This window comes from Ovis aries, chromosome 3 (assembly GCF_016772045.2).
Source record: "Ovis aries strain OAR_USU_Benz2616 breed Rambouillet chromosome 3, ARS-UI_Ramb_v3.0, whole genome shotgun sequence".
NCBI lineage: Eukaryota > Metazoa > Chordata > Mammalia > Artiodactyla > Bovidae > Ovis > Ovis aries.
Window position 1 is genome coordinate 69,418,562 of NC_056056.1, and position 26,135 is coordinate 69,444,696.

Consider the following 26,135-nt stretch of genomic DNA (forward strand, 5'->3'; position numbering starts at 1 on the left):
GAGTCAGAAAAGAGGAGTCTGTGGCTGTAGGAAGGGTAATGCATTCCAATCTGCATCTTACTTGGGGGGCTTCTCCACAGTGCGGTAAGTGTTGAACGCCTGAAGCTGCTGCTGAACCCCAACGAGTGAGTTGGCAAATTTGCGATTGTTCAAAATAATGATGGTTTGTTCAATCCACTCCAGAAGGTCAGAGGCAAGGGACTCATACTTTTCAATCATTTTTTCTGTTTCAATAGCGTTGTCAAGCACCTATAAACAAGGGTTAGAAAAATGGAAAAGCAAGATAGTATCACTACGTAAGGGGAACCTGACTGCAGCCCTCCAGGAGCCGGCACATGCTTAATGATTGGCTTTGAAATGGTTCTTTGAGACTTTGGCACTAAACTCCAAGAACCATTTGCTAACAGGTGCTCAGACTGTGGCCATTATTTGTGAGCAATGACAGCTTAACTCAACTGTAATTGGTTCTGTAACTTCCCAACCCCCAGGCAAAGGGTTTAAGATCCTGAATGACACCTGATGCCTAGGCTCCAAAATTCCTAGAGAAACAAAAAGGGCGCTATCTGGTTTGGTCATATTCCATGAATGCCCGTGAATCTTCCATTCAATTGCACTGGGAAGACAAGGTCCTCTGGTCTGAGGTGTTTTGAAATATATGGCAAGGGAACATCAGCCAAACAAAAGAATTTAAAAAGCCCTATTCTAAGGCCTTTCCAAGCATTTAAGTAGGATTTTCACATCAGTAACATCAGGCAACTCAATCAGATTTTTAATACCCAATTTTCTGGCAAGGCTGTAGGGGAGGGGTGTTTCGGGTCTGTGTGCCTGTGTGCAGCATCACTTAGTCATGTCCAATTCTTTGCGACTCCATGGGCTACAGCCCCTGCCAGGTTCCTCTGTCCATGGGGATTCTCTAGGCAAGAATTCTGGAGTGGGCTGCCAAGCCCACCTCCAGGGGATGTTTCCAACCCAGGGATCAAACTCAGGTCTCCCACATTGCAAGAGGATTCTTTACCATCTGAGCCATCAGGGAAGCCCAAGAATACTGAAGTGGGTAGCCTGTCCTTCTCCAGGGGATCTTCCCAATGCAGGAATGGAACCAGGGTTTCCCTCACTGCAGGCGGATCCTTTGCCAGCTCAGCCAGCAGGAAAGCCCTGGGTGAGACCTCCTGAACTTTCTTCCTACATGTTTCAGCCACCCCTCCCAACTCCTGCTCCTCTTTGGGATGGCAGGCTTCTGCCCACTTCCCTACCATTGGAGAACTTCATCAAGAACTCCTAGCACCTCAACGTTTGAGACATGGTGGCAACACATTTAGACACAAACCTTCATTGCGTCTCACAACTTACAGGACTGGTGTGAGCTCACCTTTCCAATTCGTTTTCCTTCAACAGCCAAGGCCTTCATCTTTGAGAAGTAGTGGTAGTAAGTCACCACGTAAGTGATAATGGACTTCTCATCGGGGTGGTCCACACTGATATCTGTAACCCAGAGGAGATTCTGTTTGGTGCTTTGCTCACTGCATTGCCACCCAGGCAACAGGAACAACCCAGAAGAGCTGCTCAATACTCAACAGGCCCGTGCCTTCATTTTTGGGGGCTTGAAGTTCTGCCATGAGAGTGCTGATTGTAACGGTAACTAACGAAGATGAAACCACCTCCCCACCTCTTTTATTAGATGAACATTCAAAACTGCCTCCTATTGCCAATAAAGACATCAAAGTCTTAAAAGACCTGATCCTTTCTCTCAAGAATCCTAGGCCACTGAGATGATGAAATACACGCAAAACTACTACATGGAAATGAATAACATAGTTAGAATTGAGTCAGATAACTCAGCGATGTGGGTACTACCCAGACACACCATGTTCACCTCCCCCACCCCAGGCTGCTCTGTGCTGCTTATTCTGGACAATGGCACCAGAGTTTTTCCCAGTCACTAAGCCTGAGGACATCTTTATCTTCTTGTTACTCACATCCAGTCAGTCATCAGGGCTGAGACCAGATGATTCTATTCATGGAATCTACTGTCCCTCTCAGACCAGACTCTCACGGTCACATAACCTGACCTGAAGCAATGGCTTCCTCACTGGGTCTCCCTGCTACTCAATTCCCTTTACACACTGCACCCAGCTGATGTTCCAGAAGCAGAGCTGTGAGCATACTTCCTCTAAGCCCAAACTACTCAAAAAGTGCCCTTCAGTCTGAAAAATAAGTCCTGAAGTCCTCTACAACTTCCCGTAACTTTCCTTTCCTCTCTCCCTTCCTTTTATCCATCCACTGAATATTTATCAAGCATCCTCTAAGTGGCAAGCACCATTGTAGACATTTCTCATCCTACAGCCTACTAGTTCTTCTAAGGTGCCATAGATCTGAACCAAACTGAACTATTCACCACCATCACCACCCCAGTAATTTCCAATATTCCTTCCACTTTCAACTTCCCTTTGCCTGAAAGGGCCTTCCCTACCCCCATCACATTCTTCCTATCCTCTAGGTCCAGTTTAGAAACTAACACTCCCTCACAGTCATTTCTGATCCCTGCAGCTGGAATGACTTGTTTCCTCTGTCCTCTTTGTTTATACTCTGCTTTCTGTCAGGCTCTATGATTACGTATGCACATTTCATTAGTCTTGTAAGACTGAGTGTCACTCTGCTCCTCCCCTCCTAATGTGCTGTATATATAGAGAGTGAGTGGTCAATAAATATTTATTGAGGGAGGGAGCAAATGAATGAAGGTGGCCAGTCTTTGGGGTATGGCAGTGATGGAGGTACTCAGTTCAGGATACACTGAGGAGAGAACACACAGAATGCTCTTTGCTGACACAGTGGGCTCTTCTGCAATGCGCATTCACTTGTGCACCTCCACTGCTGCCAGGAGGATAGAAGTGGATAGGGTTGTTTCTCTTAAAGACAAGACCACTGGGGCACAGCGTGGGAAAGCTCCCTGCCCAGGGTCACTGAGGCAGCCAGTGGAAGAGGGGGCCACAGCTACTCTTCCCACTCCAGGGCCCGTGACCAACTCCTGTGTCTGGCTCTGTCAATGTGGGCCCCACGGAGACAGAACTGGAGAAGGTTAGGGAAAAAGTGCCGGCCCTGGCCGTGTGTATAATTTAATAAACACAAAATGGGAGATGACTGGGAAGGAGAGAGCAAGCAAGACCTTTTTAAACTTGTTTACAATTGTATTTAAACGGATGTTCTCTGGGACATTGGGCAACTAACAATAGCTAAGGACAACTAATAATCAAGATCAAAACCACAGGATGAATGACAGCAACTGCTTTTTTTAGCTCCTTGTCTTCAAATGACCTTTTCATAGTGGGTGGTGATTAGAAAGATCAACTAATGAGCAAGTTATTAAATTTTTTATCACAGTGATTTCAAAAAAAGATTCTTTATCTCAGCACAAAGATCTATGGCTCAGGGAGAATGTCTTTCCACAGTAAGGCAGGGGTTAAGTACAAAGATTTATCACAGCCAAAGGAATTTTAGTTTTGTGTTTATATTGAGAAATCACTTAACAGGCTGGCACAAAGATAATTTTATCTCAGCTTCCTGCAGTAAACCTATCAGTGAATCTGATGCACTGGAAAATAGCAAGAAGCCTGCCTGGCAGCCTCATGACCTCGATCTGCCCTTGGGGAGTTTAACTTCCTGTTCTATATTTATAAAAACTTTAAACTTTCACTCACAAACAGCTTTTTCTTAGTATCTGCTCACAGCTAAGAGGGTCTAAAAAGCTCCAGCCCTACAAATTCTTTCTCAGTTTGAATACTTCTCCACATGAGAAAACATTATGATAGCTCATGTTAAGATGAAGCCTACAATTAGGATTTTGTTAATAAAGGAGTTACAGCCCGTTGGATTGCCCCACACAGGTCTGCTCTGTGTCGTCCACAGTCAGTCTCTGAGGTTCTGCTGCAGGGATCTGTGGGGCACAGAGAGGCTGGTTCCGTGCAGAGTAAGGTGCTGTGCCGCCAAGCAGCGGGCCACAAGGAGGGACTGCGTGTTACTCTTTCTGCCACCCACAGGCTCCTGGTGCATTGTCCTCATTTAAGTTCTTCTTACCGAGAAGCAAATACTGCACAGTCTGCTAAGGAGGCTCCTAAACCTTCCTGCCCTCAGGCCAAACCATGCTCTTGCCCGGGGGGTGGGGGGGGTACCTGACTATCAGTCAATCAGCAAGTGAGAGCCTGTTCACGTCCTCTTCCTTAAACACAGAGGCTAATCACCTATGGTGACTCCCCACTGTCTGCTGAATAACCTCGAAAAACTGTTACCTGTTGGGCCCCCAGTCATCCTTCTGGTTGTATTTTTCCTACTGTTAAGCTAATACCACCCCCAATGAACTGCTAGCCCCCTGTTATACCTTCCTCTTTCCTCGTTCCTTTGCTCATATAAATCCCTCTGCCTACCATGACCTCTCCTTTGGAACATGTTTAAATCATACTCATCTTTCAAGGCCTTTTCAGGTATAATCCTTTACACAAATCCTCAAGTAATTCATAGACCAACATTAAGCTCCTCTTCCTTAGATAATTCCCAAAGCACATGGTGCCCGTAAACAAACTGACATGAAGCAGATTTTTTATTTACTCCTCTTACCCCTCAGCTCCTTACCTTCGGGGTCCAAGAGTTTAGTGAGGCCAAGGTGTTGCTCTGCCAGGTTAAAGGCATTCTGCAGATTGTAGTGTGCATTGGATTTCTTTAGTTTGTCAAAATCTATCAGGTCAGGCCTGTGGAGAACAACAGTGGAACACAACAGAAACCGCAGCTTGAAAACACACCGTGAGACCAATGGTATCCACTTAGGAATAAAAGCCTACGATATTTAATCATCAAACAATGAAACCCAATTTTTGAATAAACAACCTTAAAGTTTATTAAGAGAACTGAAGAGAATTGGCACACTTGTTTCCTTTGTTTGGGATACTTTACACACTTTCTCCCACTCTCCTCAAGTAGAAGGCAGGGATTTCCACTGTGGTGCAACATCTAAGGCAACAAATGTGAAGATGGAATATCACCCCAGTCGGCTATACAAGGGTGTCAACGTCCTCCCCCAACGTGGTCAGCGTGACCGCAAAGGACTCACCGGTGTTTGTGTATCAGTGCATTGAAGGCCATGCCATCCCTCCAGCTGGTGGTGAAATTGTGAATGTTGACATTGGGGTACCTAAGAAACACAACACAAGGCAATTACCAAATAAAGTTCTGTGCTTTGCTAAATGTAGTACTTAAAGAAAAGCCTGCTGGTACTGAGAAAATGTGAGACAGTAACGAAATAAAGACACTGAAGACAATCAGGCTGAAGCTAAGATCATCTAAACTTCTGCTTGTTGAAAAATAAAAACAAACACATATTTACATGGCTTTCTTTCTTGGTAATTTCAACCTGTGATCTGTGTCCTCGGTTGAAAACACCATGCTTACTGAGAAAAAGGCAACCCTGACTAGATGCCTCCAAGGTTTCCTTGCTTCACTGGCTTTCCACGCCCCCAGCGCAGCTATGAGAAGCCTGCAAACACGGATACCTGAGTGCACACATCACTTTGGGAGAGGAAGTAGCTGGGGTTACCTGTTCAAACACTCAGCTTTCCCTCTTCCTTATATCACTGAACTGGATGAAGTTTCATAAATCAAGTACCTTCCTGAAACACTTCCCTATAACGCTTACCAATAATCAATCAGCTACTCTACACTACATTGATTATTAATAACTTTCTGTCCGTGGCTGATTAAAAGTTCATTCCTAACTTGATCCCCTTACTAAGCCTTACATTCCTTATGGTTTCCACAGTTATCACTGACTGATCACGCCCATTACAGTTACAACTGTCCTCTATGTAGCCCTGACCTACAAGATTAACCTGGGGGACTTCCCTGGTGACCCAGGGGTTAGGACTTTGTCTTCCAATTCAGGGGATGCGGGTTCGATCCCCGCATCCCTGATCAGTTGGGGAGCTAAGATCTCAGATGCCTCACGGCCAAAAACCCAGAACATAAGCAAAAGAAATACGGTAACAAATTCAACAGAAACTTAAAAAAAAAATCAACCTGGGACAAAACCAGTTCTCAGTTAGTACCTGGGAGCTTCAACAGTTTCAGTGAGCAATAGACAAGATGCAGTTCTCTAAAAAATATCTTCACTGAAATTTCAATGAAAGAATAAAAGGCAGGCAAACTCAGATAACGTACAGAGACTAAGTTTGTACCTTACATCTGTCCGCTTAAGTTTACTGCACAAAGCTTCCCAAAGCACAGAACTTAGAGGAGAAAGCCCACAACTTTTACAAATACCACGGATGAGATTTTTAAACACAGTTTCAGGGTTTTAAAATTCAAGATAAACTTCTCTCTGGAACTTCCTTAATAAACAAACAGAAGGAAAATGATTGTACAGATGACAGGTCCAGAATATAAATCAACTCATTCCGTTCCAAGAGCTAGCTGAAATGTCAGCGTCTCAACTGCTTACAAGTTAACAAGACATCTCAGTGGAAGCAGTGGAAAAGATACTTGTCAACACCGGTTAAGTGATGACTCTGGTAAAACTGAGTCTGGGCAGAAGTAGTCTCTAAACCCCGGGTTCATGCTCACCCAGCTGTCTTCATCTGGCACCACAAGAGCAAAGCATCCTTGGCAGATTTCTTCTCTTTGTTGTCTTCAGTTTCTACACTGATATCCTGGATCTAAGGTTTACAGAGAAATATTAGACGAACAGATATGTCAGGTCTGCATATACATAATGAGTAAACTTTAGGTCAACACCTAGCCTTGCAGAATGTCTACTCTGAGGGTCAATGAAAACTGCTTTCTGAAGCCCGGTTTCCTTCTTGGAAATAACGACCAGAACTAGGTTCTCTACTTTGCACAAAGAGTAAAGTGAAGACCTGCCATGACTTCCAAGAACCTATTAGGGATCATTTCTACTCCCAGCATAGCCCATCTTTCTCAACCACAGGCTAGAATGGTGGCTGGTATGGTACACTTTGAATCCCAGCAGACTCTAGGAAAATACTGTTTTTGCACAACCAAAGCTTTCCCACACCACAGTCAATGAGTCCTTTGTTGATGAGGACTGTGTATGCACCATTTCCTGAAAACTGACCCAAACTCTCAGAGAAACAGTGCCCTTAAATGCTGTGCTTCCACGCTCTGTGCTACATGGTCTGCATATTTGTGCTCCCAACTCTCACTAATTCTTATGCTCAAATCCTAATCCCCTCAAAAAGTGATTATGAAGAGGTAGGGACTTTGGGAGTCCTGGGCCTCATGAATGGGATGCGTGCTTTATAAAAGAGGCTCCAGAGAGCTTCCTAGAGCCCTCCATCAAGTGAGGATACAATGAGAAGTCTGTGACCTATAAGTGGGCCCTCCTTTGACCTTGCTGGTACTCTAGTCCCAGACTTCCAGCCTCCAGAACCGTAAACAATAAATGTCTATTGCTTGGAAGCAACCCAGCCTAAGGCACTTCGTTTAGCAACCTGAATGGACTAAGACAGCCTATATTCATAAGGCACTCATAGTCTGCTGATTCTCAACAGGACGTAGAGCCTGGTCCACTGGGACCGAAGTCAGACTTCCAAGGTTTGAATCCAGGTTCCCCCACATACTTCGTGTCCTTGGGTGAGCTCCTCGGCTTCCCCACTGAGGAGTGGCTATCTCAGAGCACTGCTGTGCACTTTAAGAAATACAAAATATGGAGGGCTGGGCTCTTAGCAAGGAAACCTACATGTCACCTCTTTGGATCATGGGCTGCGTACCAGTTATGTGATTTTTAGACAAATGCTCTAAACACCCTTCTGTCTTCAGTTTCCTTGACTATACTAATAAAATGTGGAACGGAGTGGGGGAAAATGGTATCGGCCTAGAAGGCCATCCATTCTCTCTCAGTTCTAACCATTCCAAGCTTCCCAGTCCTGGCCCCTGTCAAAGGTCTCTCCATCTAATCTGGAAACACACCCCGGAATTCTTTTTAAGAAAAAGAGGTAGGAAGAGGATAGAACAGAGAGATGTGTAAGATTAAAAAGTTAGAAACTGTCAACTAGGAAAAACACCTAGAAACTGAAATTATTATGCTTCTAAAAAAGTTCTCCAAGAGAAGTCTTGAGTTTGCATAAATTCTAAACTACAAAGAGTATACAAGAGTAACCCTTGCTCAAGGGGTAAAACGCAGACTTACCAGGAAAGCCGGTGGAATTTTACACATTAACCTCCATCATCTTTCCTCTATCTCATGAATGGAATCTGTTTTCAGACTTGGTCTTCCAGAAACAGAACCTACCCTTCTGAAATGAAGACATCTCCCTATGTGGACTAAGCAAACTCAAAGACCTTTATTCCAGTTTCTCACATCATCTTTTACTGTTTTAAAGGGAAAGCTGCATAAAACCTGTCTCTCACCATTGGTATTTAATGCACACCTGCTACACACACATCAGGGCTGGCCGCACCTTGGGGGCTCCGGGACACGCGCGTGCGTAATGTAAGATGAGACTGTACATTCAGGAGCTGGGGAGTGGTGGGGAGAGAGGTCTCTGCAGATAAGTAGGGAAGCCTCACAGAGGAGGCAGAATGTTAGCTGGGCCTTGGCTGGGGAGGAGTCAGTAAGTGTTTGCAGAGCAGGGGATGGATTGATAAAGCTCTTCGGGAAGCAGGGGCATCGCAGACACCAATCCCCGCAGGCCATGAAGTGACATAAGCCTGTGTTTCTTTCCTCAGAGGAAAGGGAGAAAGTACGTATCGGCATTTACAGGTTCAAGCACAGAAAAAGGCAAGCTGGCCGGGTATTAATTAGTCAGTGACTCAACCCAATTCACAACCCAAGGGCTGTGGGCACCAACCTGCTGTCAAGGGAGGCCATTGTAAGGATGCCCTTCCATGCTCTGATTACAGGCCAAAGGCAAGAGAAATAGAACTCCTTACTCTACGGAATCGAGGCAAGGCTCAAGGAGGGCCTGCTCATTTCACCTCTGTTGGCCTAAGGCCAAGAGCAGTGATCAGTGAATTTAAATGGTGTTCACTCTATTTTCAAATCATTCAGGAACCAAATGACAGAAACCTATAGAAGAGTTCTGTTTGCAAAATAAACTCACTCCATTAATAATGTCATCTTCAATAATGGTTCCTGGCCTCAGTTCAGTTCCGTTCAGACCTATTTAATCAGAAGCACTGGGGCTGGAACCTGGGAACCCGAGTGAGTAAAAAGCTTTCCCAAGGGGTCAGATGATCTATCGGTCCAGGCTTAGGAACCCCCATTCAGGGAGTGTCTCTAAACAGCTCTGGGTTAGACCCCTAGCCTCCTTCCACATACCCACCCACACCACTAAGCTAGAGCCCAATCCCAAGGGAAGCGAGAAGGAAAGCAACGGGTTAGAGGGTGATTTCAGCATTTTAGTAAGAATATAAAGGGAGGTATATAATATGATTTCTGTTGTGGCTCTTTGTTGGTGAGCTTTTTATTTACCTAGGGGAGAAAAAAATCAATCAAGCTTCATCAGAGGGGCTTAACAAAGAGGGAAAACACAGAAAACAGCCTCCAAGGAGAGAGAACTGTTAGGACTTTTGTTTGCGAAGTAACCTGATGCTAGGTAAGAAGCGTTTCCTGCATTTCAGTTTTTAATTGAAAAGGAGAAGCATGAAGCAACAGCCTGGAGAAAGAACCAGTCATCAGAATGGAGCTGCCGCACAGACAGGAAAGGCTGAGCTTTCTCCTTAGGGGTCAGAAGCAAGGGTGGCAGCCCTAACTGGCCTTGTGATCCTTGCAAGGCTCTTCCCTCCCCTCACAAAGTGAAGCAAATTGACAGAATGACCTTGAGAGTGTTTCTATACTTATAATCTTACCTCTGGGTACAACAAACCCACAAAATTGTCAATTCAAACAAGCATAAGGCTTCTGCACACTCCCCTGAAAACTGCTTCCTTAGACCCGAAGGAGAATGAGAAGGTGAAAACAGCCCACACAGATGTCACGATCCTATGCAGCTTCGCCTAAAATATTCTGCGATGCATGCCACGATCTGTCAAAGTTCAGTTAGTATACTGGTAGTAACCTAGCGTTGACCACATCTTTACACCTCTGCTCCTGAAAGCTGAGTAGCAGACACCAGTGGTGGGCTGAGACTAGGCTCAGAAACCCCCTTAACTGCCAAGAGAGTGGAGACTTTCAGGAGCAGCAAAACTGAGGGAGGAGATGGCAGCTGCCACATGCCGAGGGCAGCCGAACGTGATGTGCAGCACACCTGACTCTGAGATGCCATTTCAACCTGGTCCTTCTGGTCCCCTTGGAAGGGGAGCCCAGTTTTGCAGGGATGCTCACACTCGGCAGGGAGGCCTAGTGGCCAGGCCGAGTCCCTTACCTGGAAGCGCAGGATGATGGTCCAGATGAGGCCGAGGGTCAGCCGATGGTTTCCATCCACGATGTCGTGGGACCCCATGTTCTCAAGATGGACTCTCTGCTCCTTCAGGAACTGAAGGGCCTTGTCCACATTCTCCAGACAGTGGATGCGCATTCGTCCCTTGGTGGGTTTAGGCTAAAACAGAAGAGCAGAAGGTAGAAACAGATCATCCAGGCGGGCAGAAATCAGCTCAGAGCTACAGCCCAGAGAGTTCACATGGGCCCATTCACGCAGCGCTCTCCAACCCACACCAAAAGGTTAAAAAAACATGTTCATTCAGTATTTATCTAACAGCCTTAAAAGAGAAAGTTTCCTTAAGGGATGGTAACTGATCACTCTTCAGAGGTTTGTTTTATCATGGAAGCGACATAATTTACGTGAGCATGGAAGCTGGAAGTTCAGAGAAGAAGGAGCCCAGTTTTCACAGAGAATTTCATAGCTACCACTGCCGTCCATGGAATTTTTGCAGATGCATGGCAGAACACGACTGAGGATTTTCTCGCTGCTTTAAATGTAAAAATAGGTTTGCCACCTGCTGGTTTGGGTTGTTTCCTAAAGCTGGCTCAAAATGAGAAAGGGAGGACATGCTATACAATCAGGAGAATTTTCAAGTGGTGGTTTGTGAGGATGAGAGAGGGGGTTGAGTAAAAGGGTGCAACTTGCTGAAAAGATAAAGGAAAGAAAACACAACAGTGGTCTAATTGGAATACCCCAAAATGTCTGTTCCTTTCATTTAGTTATACTAAAATTTTAAAAAGGCCCTTTCAAGGTGAACATTTTAAATAAACAAAACAATAGATAAAGATACATACTCAAAAAGCTTCAACGGGTCACTATCACCTCCTGTGTGTCTAGAGCAAGCTCACGCTTCCACTGCCTGGCTCCACCCTTCCTACCCTTCTTTTCACCCATCACTCCCGAGGTGAGATCACCTCGAGCTGAGGTGATCTCACAAGCCCACAAAGGGGCCACCAGGTTGCACACACCCATCCTGGCCCAGAGATGTACCCGATCTGGCTGCCATCCTCTCTCCTGAGACATCGCATCATACCCCACCCACCTTTCGAGGTTCAGGTCAAGGCACATCTTTCCTGCTAGAAGTCATTTCCAAGCACTTAACCTTCATTAGGATGCCTCCCTTCCCCCCAAACCTACACATTTATGGTCTGGACCACAGGGTTCAGGAACTCATCACATATCTTACATTTTTGCTGTTACTACACATGTACTGCTATTACTTTTAACCCAACTACTGGCTTGGGAGCATGGATGATGCTTTATACTCACAACTTACACTCCAGGAATGTCAGGAATGCTAGGATCTGTGATTCACGTTAGGTCACCTGACAATGTTACAGCAAAACCGAGTAATCTGGCGAGGTAAGAAAAAGGTCTGATCGAAAATGTCCATAAAAGGGGGTGGACTCCATCTAAGGTTCCTACAGTGACCCCCTGTTCTCCTCCTGTCAAGGTGGACAAGGGAGGTTCCTGCAGAAACTGGACCAAAGTCGAGGGGTGTGGACTCACTGCCTCCAAGAAAGCGTGTGAATTCTGGGGGAGGGCTCCTGGCATTCTCAGGGCTGTTCTGAGGCCTCTTCCTCTTCACGGCCTGTGCCCTGACCAGCGAGCCCATGACCACACAGTGGAGGTTGGGCCTGGAGTTGCAGAGTGGCAAGGATGCAAATGTCGTGCTAATGGTGGCAGACAGTCTCCCAAGTCCGCCTCTGACTGGCCAGAAAAGGCTGCATCCTAACTCATTGTGAGAAAAACAGTGTGGGTGGAATTAGCATTTGTAAAGTTAACTTGTGTAAGAAGTCAAGAGAAAGTGTTCATTGCTCAGCCATTGTCTGACTTTGTGACCCCATGGACTGCAGCCCACCAGGTTCCTCTGTCCATGTGATTCATCAGGCAAGAAGACTGGAGTGGGTTGCCATGCCCTCCTCCAGGGGATTTTACCAACCCAAAGATCCCACATTGCAGGCAGATTCTTTAGGGTCTGAGCCACCAGGATCAGGACTCCCAAAACAGAGGTCTCCCACATCACAAACTTAAGTCAGCCTGTACCGGAAAGAAACACCTGTCAAGGAGCCTGAACATACAAGGGTTGCTCCCTTGGGAAGAGAGCTCCACCACTGCTTGTGAGGCAGCACTGCCCCACCCATGGACTGTGTCCCCTTGAATAAAGGACATCAAACTCTCTACCAAACTGTTTTAGTTCTGTCATCTGACAGAATCTGAGCAGTGAGACACGAAATAGGTTGGGGGCTGTCAGGACCTTCCCAGGCTGTTCCAGGCATAACTACAGTTCTTTTTGACGTGATCTTGAAAAACAACCTCAAACACACAGGAGACCTCTCAAGCCTCTGTTCTCTCCTACAACATCCCAGTGGACTGCATGTTCATTTCCATATGAATATGGGGTGCAGGGGTCTGGGAGGGGGAAGTATGGGAGGGGTCCAAATGCTTTCCTGCAGGTTGGAAAAGCCCATCGTCAAGTGGCAGGGACCCCACACTGATGCTGACTGGCCATGCCAGGTTGGGGCTGAGGGTGGTTCACCCTGACCCAAATGCAAGTTCCAGTTAACACCAGTCATCAGAAACACTACTGCATGGAACACAAGGGAAGGAACTGAAATAAAGATGGCAGAGAAACCCCTTCGGTTGGGTAAATGATTAGACTTCTTCAGGTAGTTAAAAAAACAAACCTCACCCATTTCCAAAAGTCAGAGGAAATGGAAAACTTTCAGGAGTCCCCTCACCCCACTTAGGTTTTATTTTTTTGCAATTCTTACAAAAATCAAACCAAGATTTGGTCAGGGGTTGATATACTGCTTCTCTCTCTCTAAAGTTGTTTTATTTTTAATTTTCCTACTGCTCCTGGCCATTACATCTTTTAAAACATCAAACACTAACAAACCAAATCCATGAATATGCTTCTGCTGGGCAATTCAGTATAGATGCTGCTGCTATTGTTAAAATATCCACAGTTTAAGTTACAGTTTCTCCACTTTCTAGCAAATTGGCGCCTTGTTTCTCAACTTCTACCTCTAACATGAGGATAATATCAGTAATAATCTTAAAGAGCTGCTCCATAAATGAAATGGTGAACTAATCATTACGGTGTTCTCAAACCCACAAAATGTATCTACAAACAGAGGCACCTCAAGGATTTTCCTCCCAACAATTCTTCTTAAAGTTGTTGGTGGCGGGGAGCATGCCCCACCTGAATTTCAAATTGTTTAGAAATAACACACTTCTCTGTAGACAAACAGGAAATGTTCAGGGTCTAGATAGAACTCTCCCACTGAGAGCCAAGAAGTTGATACATGTCAATTGGAACACAAATTTAATACCAGAATGGAATGTGCCCCCAAACAGTGGTAATGATATTACTCTTCTAATCCTGACACCCTAAATGGTACTCTGCACAGGAATAAAAGGAAATGGTGGTAGAGAAAACTTATGACTAGTTGGCATCTGGAGGGAAGAGGAGATGGAAGGAGGGAGGGGCAAGGATGTGAAGACACCCAAATCTCGACACTTGGGGCGTCTAGATATAGTAAGACCTCTGCAATTCAAAGTGTATTAGGAAACAAGGTTAGAAAGCATGATTTACAGAGATAGCTTAAATATTACTGTTATGCTGTGCAGCTAGTAATTCAAGCTAGGTTAACTGTTAGGCAGTGAAAGTTGCTTCATCGCCTCACTACACCTCTCTCCATGTTTTTCAAACACTTTCCCACGTTTCATCTTAATTGAAAGTCACTCAGCTTCAGTGGCACATCAATCTCCTTTAAGCCAAAAGAACAAACCAGATGTGGCAAGGTTAGATGATATACTGGTGTCACAAGGGGGAGGGGTAGGAATTAAGACTAAAACTCAAGAATAGCAACTCCTAAGACGTGTTCAGAGAAGGTCTCTGAAGAGTTTTAATACTTTAAATGGTATTCCGGAAGGTTTAGGGAGAATCATCACAGGGAATTAATTTTAGAAGGGTTAATGATTGCACAGACCTACACGCAGAAACATATATTAGGTCATGAAAACAGCAAAGCTCTCAATATCTAAGAATTCTTAGCTGCCATTTTCTGGGCAACTGTGTTAACCTGTTAGGCGGTTTCTATCTTATCACATTTAATCTTCACACTAACACTACATAGTAATAATAATTATTATTCTTGTCATTGTACAGATGAGAACACATCTGTTTAGAGGGGTGAGGTGATGGCATGGCTGGCTGGAGTGCTGAGCTGGGATTCCATAACGTGCCCCCTTCAGGCTACACCGGGAACCAAGTGTGGTACAAACACATTAGTATGTGAAAGGAAATAACGAGGCTCGGGTCCCCATCTGGCAGTTTTCCTTTTTTTTTTTTTTTTCAGAAGAGCTATTTTTATTTTATTCAATTTCCACCTTCTCAAAAGAAGAGATAACAATGGAGAAAACTAAACACAAAGGATCCAGGGGCGGGGTGGCTCTCTCAGTAATAAACACTTTCTGAAGCCTTGCCCCAAGAGTGGCTCTTTCTGCCAAGAAGAGGAACCTTCCCTGTCTTGTCTCCATTAATTATTGTCAAATTCCCAGTGTGACTAAGGTCCGTTCCCACGGCAATATGCGCATTTCTGCCCTCTGCTGTCCTTTCTGATGGGGCAGTTTGAGATGCCATGAATGTGGAGTCGAGGATCAACACCAGACTCGCGTGCAACTCAAACAAAGGGGGGGTGCTCTGCAGGCCTGGGTTCCTCTGAGGAAATGCCTGTATTTATGGCTCCTCCTTTAAATCCTAACAAGGGTTCCTGCTCTTCCACACCAGGGCCGTGTTCCTCTGCTTTGTGGTAACGTTTCCTGTTTCCCTTCCTTAGTCCCTTCCTGTCCCAAATCTCTATCAACCACAACTCCAACCCATCTGGGCCACCTCCAGACCCATCATCTTTCCAGCTCCAAAGGAGTGGGAATGACAGGGCTAAGTAACCAACCTCCAGCAACTGACAAGGTAATTTTAACTGCTTAGTAGAGCAGCCAGTTCAAGCCCCATCCCTGAGAAGTGGGGTGGTCCTGGGCAAATTCGCCTTAGAAAGGGAAAAGGGAGCTGGATGGCCCCTCCAGGTCCATGGTGGACTCAGCCTTGAGTTTAGACCAGTTACACGCTGTGGGACATCCGGGTTTGCAGAATGGTAGAGTGATTACAATGGCAGGGTTTTTGTCAGAGCCTAGAGATGGGAAAGACAAAGCAAACGTTTCCTGGAGCTATTTTTAGCCTCCCTGAATAGAGGAGGATGACCTGAAGGAGGACTCCTGGCAGGGGATTTTGGGAGGACCCAGGAAGGTGGGCCACTCTTCCACCCTGCTAAGCCCCGCTCCCTCTGACTTTTCTCCCTGTGTGTCCAAAGCCACCTTGAAGCCACCTGGAGCAATCTCCAGGGCTGCAGGGGGACAGAAGGCCATCCTGGGAGCTAGGAGAAGCTGACTGCCGAACACCAGCTGGATGGCTTTGCTGGGTGCTTACTCTGTTACAGCATCTGTGAAATCAAGGGCTCTAGCTTCCGGGCCCCTAGTCTCTTCCAGCTATAAAACACAGTCTGTGAGCTGGAGGGTGAAGGACTCACGAGCACACGAGGTAAATTCTAAAGTGCCTGCTCATCTCTCATTTAGGTGAAGAAGAAATAGACAAAAAGACACTTCAGGTCACAGTGTGCCAGAGTGACGGACACTTGCTTATGTCTTTGCCTTTTAATCAAAAATCAATGTTTGCTACCCATACATGCGTGCCTCTACTTAATACAGAGAGGAGGATGGAAACACTAATTCCAAAATCTCCTCTGATACAACAGTCAAACTTATTTCACATTAAGTCCCCAAACACCTCCCTACACATCACGCTCTTGAGTTTTAAGAATAGTATAAAATGATTCTTGCCCAACTAAAATTAAAGGGGAAGCAACATACCACATCTCATTAATTCCTGCCCATTTTGTTCCTGGTGGGGACCCACTCCCCAAGACAATCTTCTCTTTCAGTAGGGCTCAATGAGAAAGGAGGGGCCTAAAATACAGGAGAGTGGCTGGAATCTAAGTTATATTCCTCAGTGGCGATACTGCTTCTTCTCTAAAGTCCACTTCATCAGACTGTGAGAATTAAACAGATTATGTGTGTGACAGCAAACACTGAAAGTGACTGACTGTCATCACTCCTTCTGAAAGCAAACTCCAATTTAGCCAGGATGCTCTTCCTACACCAGTTTCCTCCTGATGGCCACCCCAAGTGCTCTCTTCACTCTTCCTCACGCTGACACACAACCCCTCTATTCTACGGCCATCCTCACCTGAGCCTGTCCTCTTGAATCCGGTTGCAACCCCATCCACCAGGTAGGGTTTCTTGACACTCCATCCAGAAGGCCCACTTCCTCTTCTGAACTCTAGTGCTTTGGGGCCATTCATTCAGCTCTTTATCACATGGTATTATTATTACCTGTAACTATTAATTCATTTTTCGTATCTGTGCAATTAGACCTGAATTTAACAGGGACATTCTTCTCTGGCTGGTTGTTTAGAACAAAAGCAAATTCTCCCTCAGAAGAGATATAAAAAACAGGCAGGTTCTGTGGCCAGTCCATAAAATCCTATCTCTACAACAATACATGCCAGCACGGTTCTCCTAACAAAGGTTTTATATAAAATGCACTCAGGGTAGTTCAACATGGGATTTATTTAAGGCTTAGTAAATCTCATGGTAAGTCTATCTTCTCCACCTAGTTCAGCCTGTTTTGGAATTAACGGTGGTTTAAAAAAAAATCCTGTTTTTGTTTGAGATTGATTAACAGAAGAAGAAGACAGAATACTAGGAAAACAACAGGCAAGCAGAAATCAGTGATACCTGTTATTGGTAACGGTGGGAGCTGGGGGAGAGTAGAGGTGTTCAGAAAACCTTGTCCTCTCGATCAGAGGAGAGGGCTCAGTCTGGCAGGAGCAAGGCAGGAAACCATCTCACACAGAACCATTCTTCACGCTGAGGCCCACAGAGGGAAGGGGGCACAGGCCAGCTTCTAACTTGGATGAGGACCTGTGGGCTCTACTTAAGTCCCAAAGTCCAGAGGCCTCACTCCTTCCAAATATCAGTGGGTCACAGAACCCTAACCCTTCAAGTCCCATTTCTATTCTGGCTTTGGGACTTGCAACTAATGACAAAGTGACCAGCACAGGTTCTGTGCTCACCACGTCTATCTGGTCAGTTGACGCCAAAGTCAAAGGCTGTCTATCTTCTTTTGGGGGGGCCTTCTTTATATTTTAACTTTTTGTTTTGCATTAGGGTACAGCTGATAAACAATGCTGTGATAGTTTCAGGTGAACAGTGAAGGGACTCAGCCATACCTATCCATGTATCCATTCTCCCCCAAACACCCCTCCCATCCAGGCTGCCACATAACACTGAGCAGAGTTCCATGTGCTATACAGTGGGTCCTTGTTGGTTATCCATTTAGAATACAGCAGTGTGTACATGTCCATTCCAAACTCCCTAACTGTCCCTTCTCCCTGACAACCATAAGTTCGTTTTCTAAGTCTGTGAAGTCTCTTTCTATTTTCTAAGTTCACTTGTACCATTTCCTTTTAGATTCCTTAAATAAGGGATGTCATACAATATTTCTACTTTTCTGTCTGACTTACTTCACTCAGTATGACACTCTCCGGGTCCATCCATGTTGCTGCAAACAGCATTATTTCATCCTTTATAATGGGATAAGTAGTATTCCATTGTATATATGTAAGGGGTGGTCTATAATCTTTATGGAACTTTAAAATCAGATATTTATGAAGTTATAGTCCATGGTAATTTCAGAGTAACACACTGGAAAGGAATGGTTTTGTCATCAACCCAATTCCAGTCTGCAGCAGCTTCCGGGCTCAGCCTCAGAGATTCCTCACTTCCCCATGAGCTAACACAACTTGGGGCAAAGACAGCAACATGGAGCCAACCCAAGTCAGGACTAGGGGTGGGTGGGGGAGATTCCTGCCTTCTCATGTCCCACAGCACTTAAGAATCAAGTGTCTTGATAACTCCAACATTGAACCCCAAACCTGCTCGTATCTAATCCAGATTTTATTAAGTCGAAATGCAGGGTGGGGTCATTAAGCGAATCTGTTTTTTTGAACTTTGTGCGGTAAAAAAATCCAGAAAAACTTCCTCTGTGAAGAAGGATGAGCTGGCTCCAAGAATCTGCTAATAAAATAAATTTAGATACTCCAGTCCCTCAAACATCTATCTCCTACATGCTGCCAAGTTGTTGGTGCGTGCTTGTGCTGAAATGCCGCCGGAGACACAGCTGCAGGTGGACTGCAAATGTTTGTGTAGCCCAGGGATTTGGATCACTGGTGCAGAAAGCCCAGAGCCGACTGAATGTTATCTGATGACACACATTTATCTGTGGACATTAATTTACCTAGGCCTGGAAGTTCTAGCAATAGTGCTCATTTTGGAATCTGTAGATTCAAGAATCGTTTGGGGCAAGCCCTCACAGATGAATCTTCTCTTCCTTGGGGAGCATCTCTCACGCGAGTCCCTGGCAGCATCTGTGGCCAACAGCAGAGTGTGGTTTGTGTCTTTTCCAGAAGACTCCATGAATCAGATAAGCCACAGGGCCAAAAGAGCCAAAAATCTCCAGTACAAATGAATAAGAGCTATAGCTCGCTCTTTCAATGGTGTTAGTCACTCAGTCATGTCTGACTCTTTCCTGATCCCATGGACTGTAGCCTGCCAGGATCCTCTATCCATAGACTTCTCTTGGCAAGAAAACTAGAGAGGGTTGCCATGCCCTTCTCCAGAAGATCTCCCCAACCAAGGGATCAAACCTGGGTCTCCTGCATGCTGGCAGATTCTGTGTCACCTGAGCCACTAGGAAAGCCTATCTATGGTGTCCTGACTTTTTATTTTTTTTAACATTCTTTTTTTTTTTTTTTTGGCCTTGTGGTACAATCTGTAGGATCTCAGCTCCCTGACCAGGGATGGAACCAGGGCTCTCGTTAGTGAGAGCTCAGAGTCCTGCCACCTGGACCACCAGGGAACTCCCCATGGTATCCTCACTTTTGGAATAAGAAGACTGATCAGACTCCCCAACCGACAGCCAGAGTTGGCTGGGAGGAATGGACAGTAAAACAAGCCAAGGCACTTGGGGTTTTACGAAGTGGCAAGGCACTGCTAAAGACAACCTCTGCCCCTGACTGCCTGAGGGGACGCAGACAGCAGCCCCCTTGTGTTCCTTCACCCCTGCTCTCCCAGGCCTCTAGGTCACTGCCAAAGAAAAAAAAGAAAATATATATCCTGCTGGCAGCAAATAAAGACAGGAGTGGGAGGTTTCTACAAACAACCAAGAATCATGCTTTGTTGGCTGCTTTTTTCTTCTCATATTTTTGTTGCCCTGTTCAGAATGAAGGGCAATAGGCTTGACCCCATTTATTATGTGGACATTATCACAGACAACAATCTTTTTGGTATAAAAGAACTACAGGCCTTCCAGGGTGAACCATTTGCTCCCCATGAGACCGTACTGGGACAAAAATAAATGTTCAAACTAATTTTCACATAACCTTTAATGATTTTTTTAGCTACTTTCAAAACATCATTCCCCCCACCCCAAATCAACAGACAATTACACTCGGTTAAACATTAAGAGGGAAAAATAGGGGGAGGGGGTAGTGTTGGTGAGAAAGTCTGGTTACAAAAATTGTATTTAAAGGTACATATCACAATATTTCTGGTCTAGACTGTCAAAAAACAAACCAAAATGCACTAAATGACCAGCCCTCCCCGTGTGAACCCACTGCCCCCACTCCCACCTCACAGACTGCTTTCAAGGAGGCATCTCGGCCACGGAGGCAGGAGCCTCCTTTGTCTGTTTGGCTTGTCCAGTTTGACCCATAACCTCTTAAAGAAAATGAGGCAGCAAGACGTGCATGCTCAGGAACAAAGAACGTGGACCAGAGGTGCTGGAGAAGAGACGGGGCTTTGCTCTCTTTTGGAGACCCTGTTCCTGAACGGAGGGGTCGGGAGACAGAAGCCTGACCATTACTACCCGGGCTCAAAGAGGCAATTCTGTCTGTGGGATAATGTTAGGACAGGGGACAACCTCTGCCTATAGTTAGAGGTGTGTGGGTTGGCCTGCATACAGACCCACTGCGGCTGTCAAGTTGCAGGGTGGAGATCAAGTTAAAAATAAGGCCTTCTGGCAGCCCTGCCAACCACCAGCATCATATTTTCCTGGTGATGTCACTACAGATGTGGGCTTGATCCCTGGGCGTCAGCCTTTGGCTTGGCCCCACCGCCACCTATGGAACTGTCTATGCTCTGGTAGAAGACGGCATCCATCTCTACACCGAGGCCAGACAAAACCTGTTGGGCCAGTTACAATGACTGCATTAAGATTCTTGGGTCTAAGGTTCACAAACAAAAGTCATATCGGAGACAGTGGTGGGAGCTCTGGGGAAACAGAATGGGGAGAACATTTTCACAATAGGCTGACAACTCCTCTGCCCAAAAAGGCTGAGTGAGTTCATGAGAAGCTCCATGTTTCCAAGGAGACAAAACATCAACCTCTCCTTCCAGCCCAGAATAAAAAGTATGCGTGGAAGAAACAAAAAAACACCAGAGACTACTGAACTCAGTTCCTGCTACCTTAAAATGGCATCTCAGATTTTCCAGAGAATCACTAAGACGCATGTTCAGAATTATTCCATGATCTCAAGGGATACAGATTCATCCCGGAAGCCAGCGCCTAAGACTGGTCCTTAAATTTCCAGCATCATGCTGTTTAACAGGGGACACCAGGCAGGATCTTTCTGACCAAAGACAGTAACTTTGCCAATATCCAGAACGAGGCCACTTCATTACAGTCCAAGAAAATCATCCAGATTCCGAACACTACCCTGGAGCTTTCCCCACTGTGCTCATCACACTCATCAAGCCTCTGCGCCTCACAAGTATCAGTCATTAACCGCATAAATCTGTAAGAGACAAGCCCAGACTTGATTTTTCAAAAACATTTCTCCACCTATGGTACAGGACGCTTCACAGCCGCCACCCCCCATCCCCCCTTACCAGCCTCTCTCCAGAGAGGACCTCCAGTAGCTTGATGAGCATCCGTCCATCCCGAAGGTCAGTGTACAGATCTGTGATCCGGCAGGACACCCGGGCAAGGTGGGAGTTGACCCACTTGGTGAAGGTCTTCTTTTGCACAGCTTCACGTTCATCTGTAAGCAGAGGAGAACTTGCTTTACCATCAACCACAGCCTGGGGGTGGTGGGTGAGGGGCAGGAGATGCCCGCCAAAGGAAGAAGAGCAAAGCTCAACGGTAATGAACCTCAAAGTCAACAACTCGGGAACAGAAGAACTGGACAGCCCTCGACTGTCTGAGCGCCTAAGCACAGCCGCCAGCAGAGCATCCCTCGCTTGCACGCACTTCATCCCCCCCCCTCTGCTGAGGAGGCAGCAGGACATGGACGGCCACGGTGCGCAGCCCTGCCCGACAGCACAATGCTTGGCTGCTGAAGCTCCTAACGTGTGTATCACAGTGGTCACTCCTCTAAAGGCAAGTGCAGGAGGAGCGCGCAGTGTGCCGAGGGACACGGGGCAGAAAGGCTCAGCAGACGGCCAGCAACTGCGTCCCTCGTGCACGAGGGATCAGGCATCACCAGACAAGACAGACTCGCCCGTGACCTTGATCTGCTATGACCCTTTCGCCTGCTTAGCTGGATGTTCAGTGAACAACAGAGAAAATGGTGGGCAATGTGGCAGAGTACCAGGAGCGCTGGCTGAGCCTGGGGAGAGCAGGGCATGGGCCTGAGGAGACTGTGTCAAATATGTGCTGAGACCCTGGGCTCAGTGTCCCCTTCCGTAGAGTGAGTGGACGACCATCATTTCCAAGCTTCGAGTGTTCGTGGAAAAGGCCACTGCTGGTTTACAGTCTAAAGTGGGGTAGTTGTACATCTAAATCATGAAGGAAACAGGATTAAGCTTTTCAAGCCTCGGCGGCCAGTCTGTCCAAGCCAAAGCCAGAAGCTCTAGACCCAACTGCCTAGAACAGGCCCTTCATACCCCATACAAACAGGCTTCCCATCTCTTTGCTCTGCAGAGTGTTTTAAATGCAGGCCATTACAGATCTTCAATGGAGAGCTATAGAGTGTGCCCAGGCCACCAATTCAAACTCCTTGACTGTACTCTACCAAGCTCAGCAGAGAGCCACAGAGTGTGCCTGGGCCCACCAACTCAAACTCTAACTGTTCTCTACCAAGCTATCCTTTAATCACATACTCACCCCACCGCCATCAGCATGAATTTGTCCTGAAAGGACCCAAGACTTCCTCTTTCCCGTGTGAGGCCCAAGCCCACCAAGAAAAAACTACAAGAAAGGGAGGAGACCCCAGCAACGTTTTAAGTATTTCTGCATTACTGAGTGACAAGTGAAAAGCAGCCTTGCTGATGAGGTGTGTACTTGGCGGCCTACGTGTTCTGGGTTCCCAGGATGGCCAGGGGGCCCTGGGAATATCTGCCTGGAAGGTTCTGCTAAGGCCTCCAACCATCACAGGGAGGAAGCTAGACAGAGACAAGTCTGTGTGAATCACTCAGTCGTGTCCAACTCTTTGCGACCCCATGGACTATAGCCCACCAGGCTCCTCTGTCCACGGGATTCTCCAGGCAAGAATATTGGCGTGGGTTGCCATTTCCTTCTCCAGGGGACCTTCCTGACCGAGGGATTAAGCCTGGGTCTTTTGCACTGCAGGCCTATTCTTTACCATCTGAGACAGAGACAAGAGATAAGCCTTTATTGCTGCCAACCAGGCAGGTGAGGCCACCGGGGCACCTTCCAAGACAGCTGCCCACCTGCACAGCCAACAGCTCGCCTGGCCCCAACCTCCCCTGAGAGAACAGCCCACCAGAGGAAAAGAGGGCCTTCCCCCACAACAAAGGCCTACTGAAAACAGACAAAAGATCAAAGAGGGCAGGACTGAGGGAACAAGGAAAAAGGCAGTGAGGGCCAGAGTGGAGAGTGAAAAAGGAGCTGCGCCAGTAACATCATGATCGGTGGCAGAGAAAAGCCCCCATGCATTATTAATCACATAATCATCCTGATGGCTGGTATCTTTACAACAGAGACACGGGAGCTGCAGTTTTTGGCCTTAGGTTGGCTGTTCTGCAAGAGCAGGTCCAGAGCAGAGCACACAGACACATGAGGCTTCCCCTAGGGGCATGCCACAGATGGAGAGTGACTTGTGGTTCAGAGGTGTTCAGGGTCAGCTAATTTCTTTCTAAATTATATATCTTTTATGTGCTACATGGTTGGAAATGTCTTTAATAAAGCTCTTGATGGTATCCTAGGCTGTAATTAAAGGGTCTGGGGTTCCACTACCACACCCAGCCTCTCATGGGAACAAGATGGAGATGAAAAACTGCTTGAATAAAGTTATTCCTAAATAAACAATACCACATGTGTCCCCAGCCAACTGTCACTCCTTCAGGTGAACCTCACCTTATAGAAACACCTCCGGCTTCTTTCAGGTTCTGAATGGAGAGGTTCCTTTACGAGGAGACTCCGAGGATCTCCTTCCAGAGACAGTCAACCATCCCTACAGCACCCTGTCCTGAGGAGTCAGAGCCCAACCCCAACCCTCGTCCTTGGGAAGATGCAAACAATGAGGTCACAGGGGGATGGAACAGAGGGAGCTGAGCGGAAAGAGAGTGAGGCTCTGTGAGGGGAAGGCTCTCCAGGGTGGCTGTGGTCCTCAGGACCTCCAGGAAGAAGTGGGAAAAGAAGAGGAGAAAGATCAGTTCAAGACCAAATCTAAACAAAAAGGAGAACTTGCTCTGCAGCCCTCTCTCCCACATCTCGCCCTCTCCTCTGCCTCCAGCCTCAAGAGCAAGCTCTGCGTGGCGTGAGCATGCTAGAAAAACCAGAGGGTTCAAGTTCCTCAGGCTTGCACCACTCACTGGAAAAGGCATGGAAGATTCCATCCAGGGACTGGTCCAGAACCAATGCCCTTACGACACACGAGGGGAAGGAAATGGGCTCAGCCGAGAGACACAGAGCCGGGCTGGCTTAGCGTGTCCTCTTACAATGGAGTACTTGGTGAAAAACAGACACTTCTGAAGCCGGAAGGAGGGAAAGGGAGGGGGAAATCTCCCCAGCAGGCCAGCTGAGGATGAGGCCTGCTGTCTTTGGGGACTCCATCCTTTGTTCTGCCCTTCCCAGGAAGGCACAATGACATCACCCCTGCACTCCCAACCCAGCAAGGCCGGGGCAGATCTGGCCAGACGCCTGCCCAAGGAGGAGCTGGGGGCCCTAGAGGCAGACAACGGAAGACAGTTCAGAGGCATGTTCCCCACTTCAAACTGCTTTCGCTGGGCCTGAGCTAAATAAGGAGGCAGCTGGAGCACCAGAGAAAAAGAGCGCCTACTTCTAGTTCTACAAGTAGGAGCAGCTCTGGAAAAGGGAGCCCTTATAAGCTCCACTTGATCTGCTTATTTAGACCAGTGGTCCTCAACTGGGGGCCACTCTGTTCCTCAGAGCACATAAGGTGATGTCGGGAATCGAGTGGGTGGAAGGTAAGAGATGCTGTTAAACATCCTCCAGGGCACACGGCAGACCCTGCAACAAGGAACTATCCAGCCCCAAATGACAGCGGTGCCTGAGCTGGGTTGAGAAATCCTGGTTTAGACCTCTGGGCTTACACCAACTGAAGCTGACATTAAGATACCCCAGCTGGGGTATTCATTTATTACTCCCTCTGCCCACATCCAAGGCTTTTTGACCTGGATGGTGTGCCTGTTGGCTGATGGCAACAGAACTCCCTGCCCTCAGGCTCATTCAATTCCACAAAGAGCTGCCACTTTCTGGCAGGGTAGGACAGACAGTGAGCTTAGTGGCGGTCAGTGTAACATGGGCATTTCTGTCTGCTCTGCCATCTGCACCCTTCTTTGCCCTTTCAAGGCCACATACTGCTGTTAATCCAAATCATGCCTGTATCTCCGCCTAAGAATTCACCCTGAGGAGCCTGACACTGTGGCAAATTCCCATCCATCTCTGCCCCAAACTCAGCAGTGGTGTCTGCAAGGAACAGGTACCCCATAACTGCTCCCTGTGAATGTATTCCAGCTCTGCTTGCCCTTCACCTCTGGCCTTATGCTTACGCAGAGGGACTAACCTAAAGGCGGTTCTGGCATTCAGTGAGAGGACATCAAAGTGCCTGGCATGTTCTAACTCTTACCCTTTCCTCTCACCCTCTCCCTTTCCCAGCAAAGTAGCCTGTTCAACAATTCCAACCATTCAAGTAACTTACCAAGGATCATGGAATCATATCTCAGGGTAGAACAAGGCCTTGCAGGTCATCTGAATCAACTTTCTTTTCTTCCTTTAAGTCTTTACTGAATTTGTTACAGTATTGCTTCTGTTTTATTTTTTAATTGGCCAGGGATCAAACCCGCACCCCCTGCATTGGAAGGCAAAGTCCTGGACCATCGGGGCAGTCCCTGAGTCAACCTTCTTTCAAAAGCAAAAACTCCCTTCTACTGCACCTGGACCAGCTATTAAAAAAAATTTTTTTTAAAGGGGGAACTGTGTGTATACAGTAGAGCAGGAGGCTAATAGTTGTACAGAAAGAAAACTTGTTCTTTCTCTTTAAAATAACAATACCATTCACCACATACTTACCGTATCCCTGGTACCGATATGCGTGCTTTACTCCCCTAACT

The 26,135-nt window shown here is 46.7% G+C and overlaps 1 protein-coding gene across 6 annotated transcripts in view; it reads right to left on the reverse strand.

The window, feature by feature from the left end:
• SPTBN1 (spectrin beta, non-erythrocytic 1) overlaps nt 1-26,135 on the reverse strand; it is a 210,742-nt gene that overhangs the window by 45,829 nt on the left and 138,778 nt on the right. For all 6 annotated transcript variants that reach the window (XM_042246161.1, XM_015094381.3, XM_042246160.2 and 3 more), the window contains 7 exons: nt 21,489-21,640; nt 10,365-10,538; nt 6,604-6,695; nt 5,099-5,179; nt 4,624-4,739; nt 1,370-1,482; nt 62-249 (listed from right to left, as the gene is read on the reverse strand). In XM_042246161.1, the coding sequence (XP_042102095.1) occupies nt 62-249; nt 1,370-1,482; nt 4,624-4,739; nt 5,099-5,179; nt 6,604-6,695; nt 10,365-10,538; nt 21,489-21,640 (916 nt within the window). The remainder of the gene's footprint in view (nt 1-61; nt 250-1,369; nt 1,483-4,623; nt 4,740-5,098; nt 5,180-6,603; nt 6,696-10,364; nt 10,539-21,488; nt 21,641-26,135) is intronic.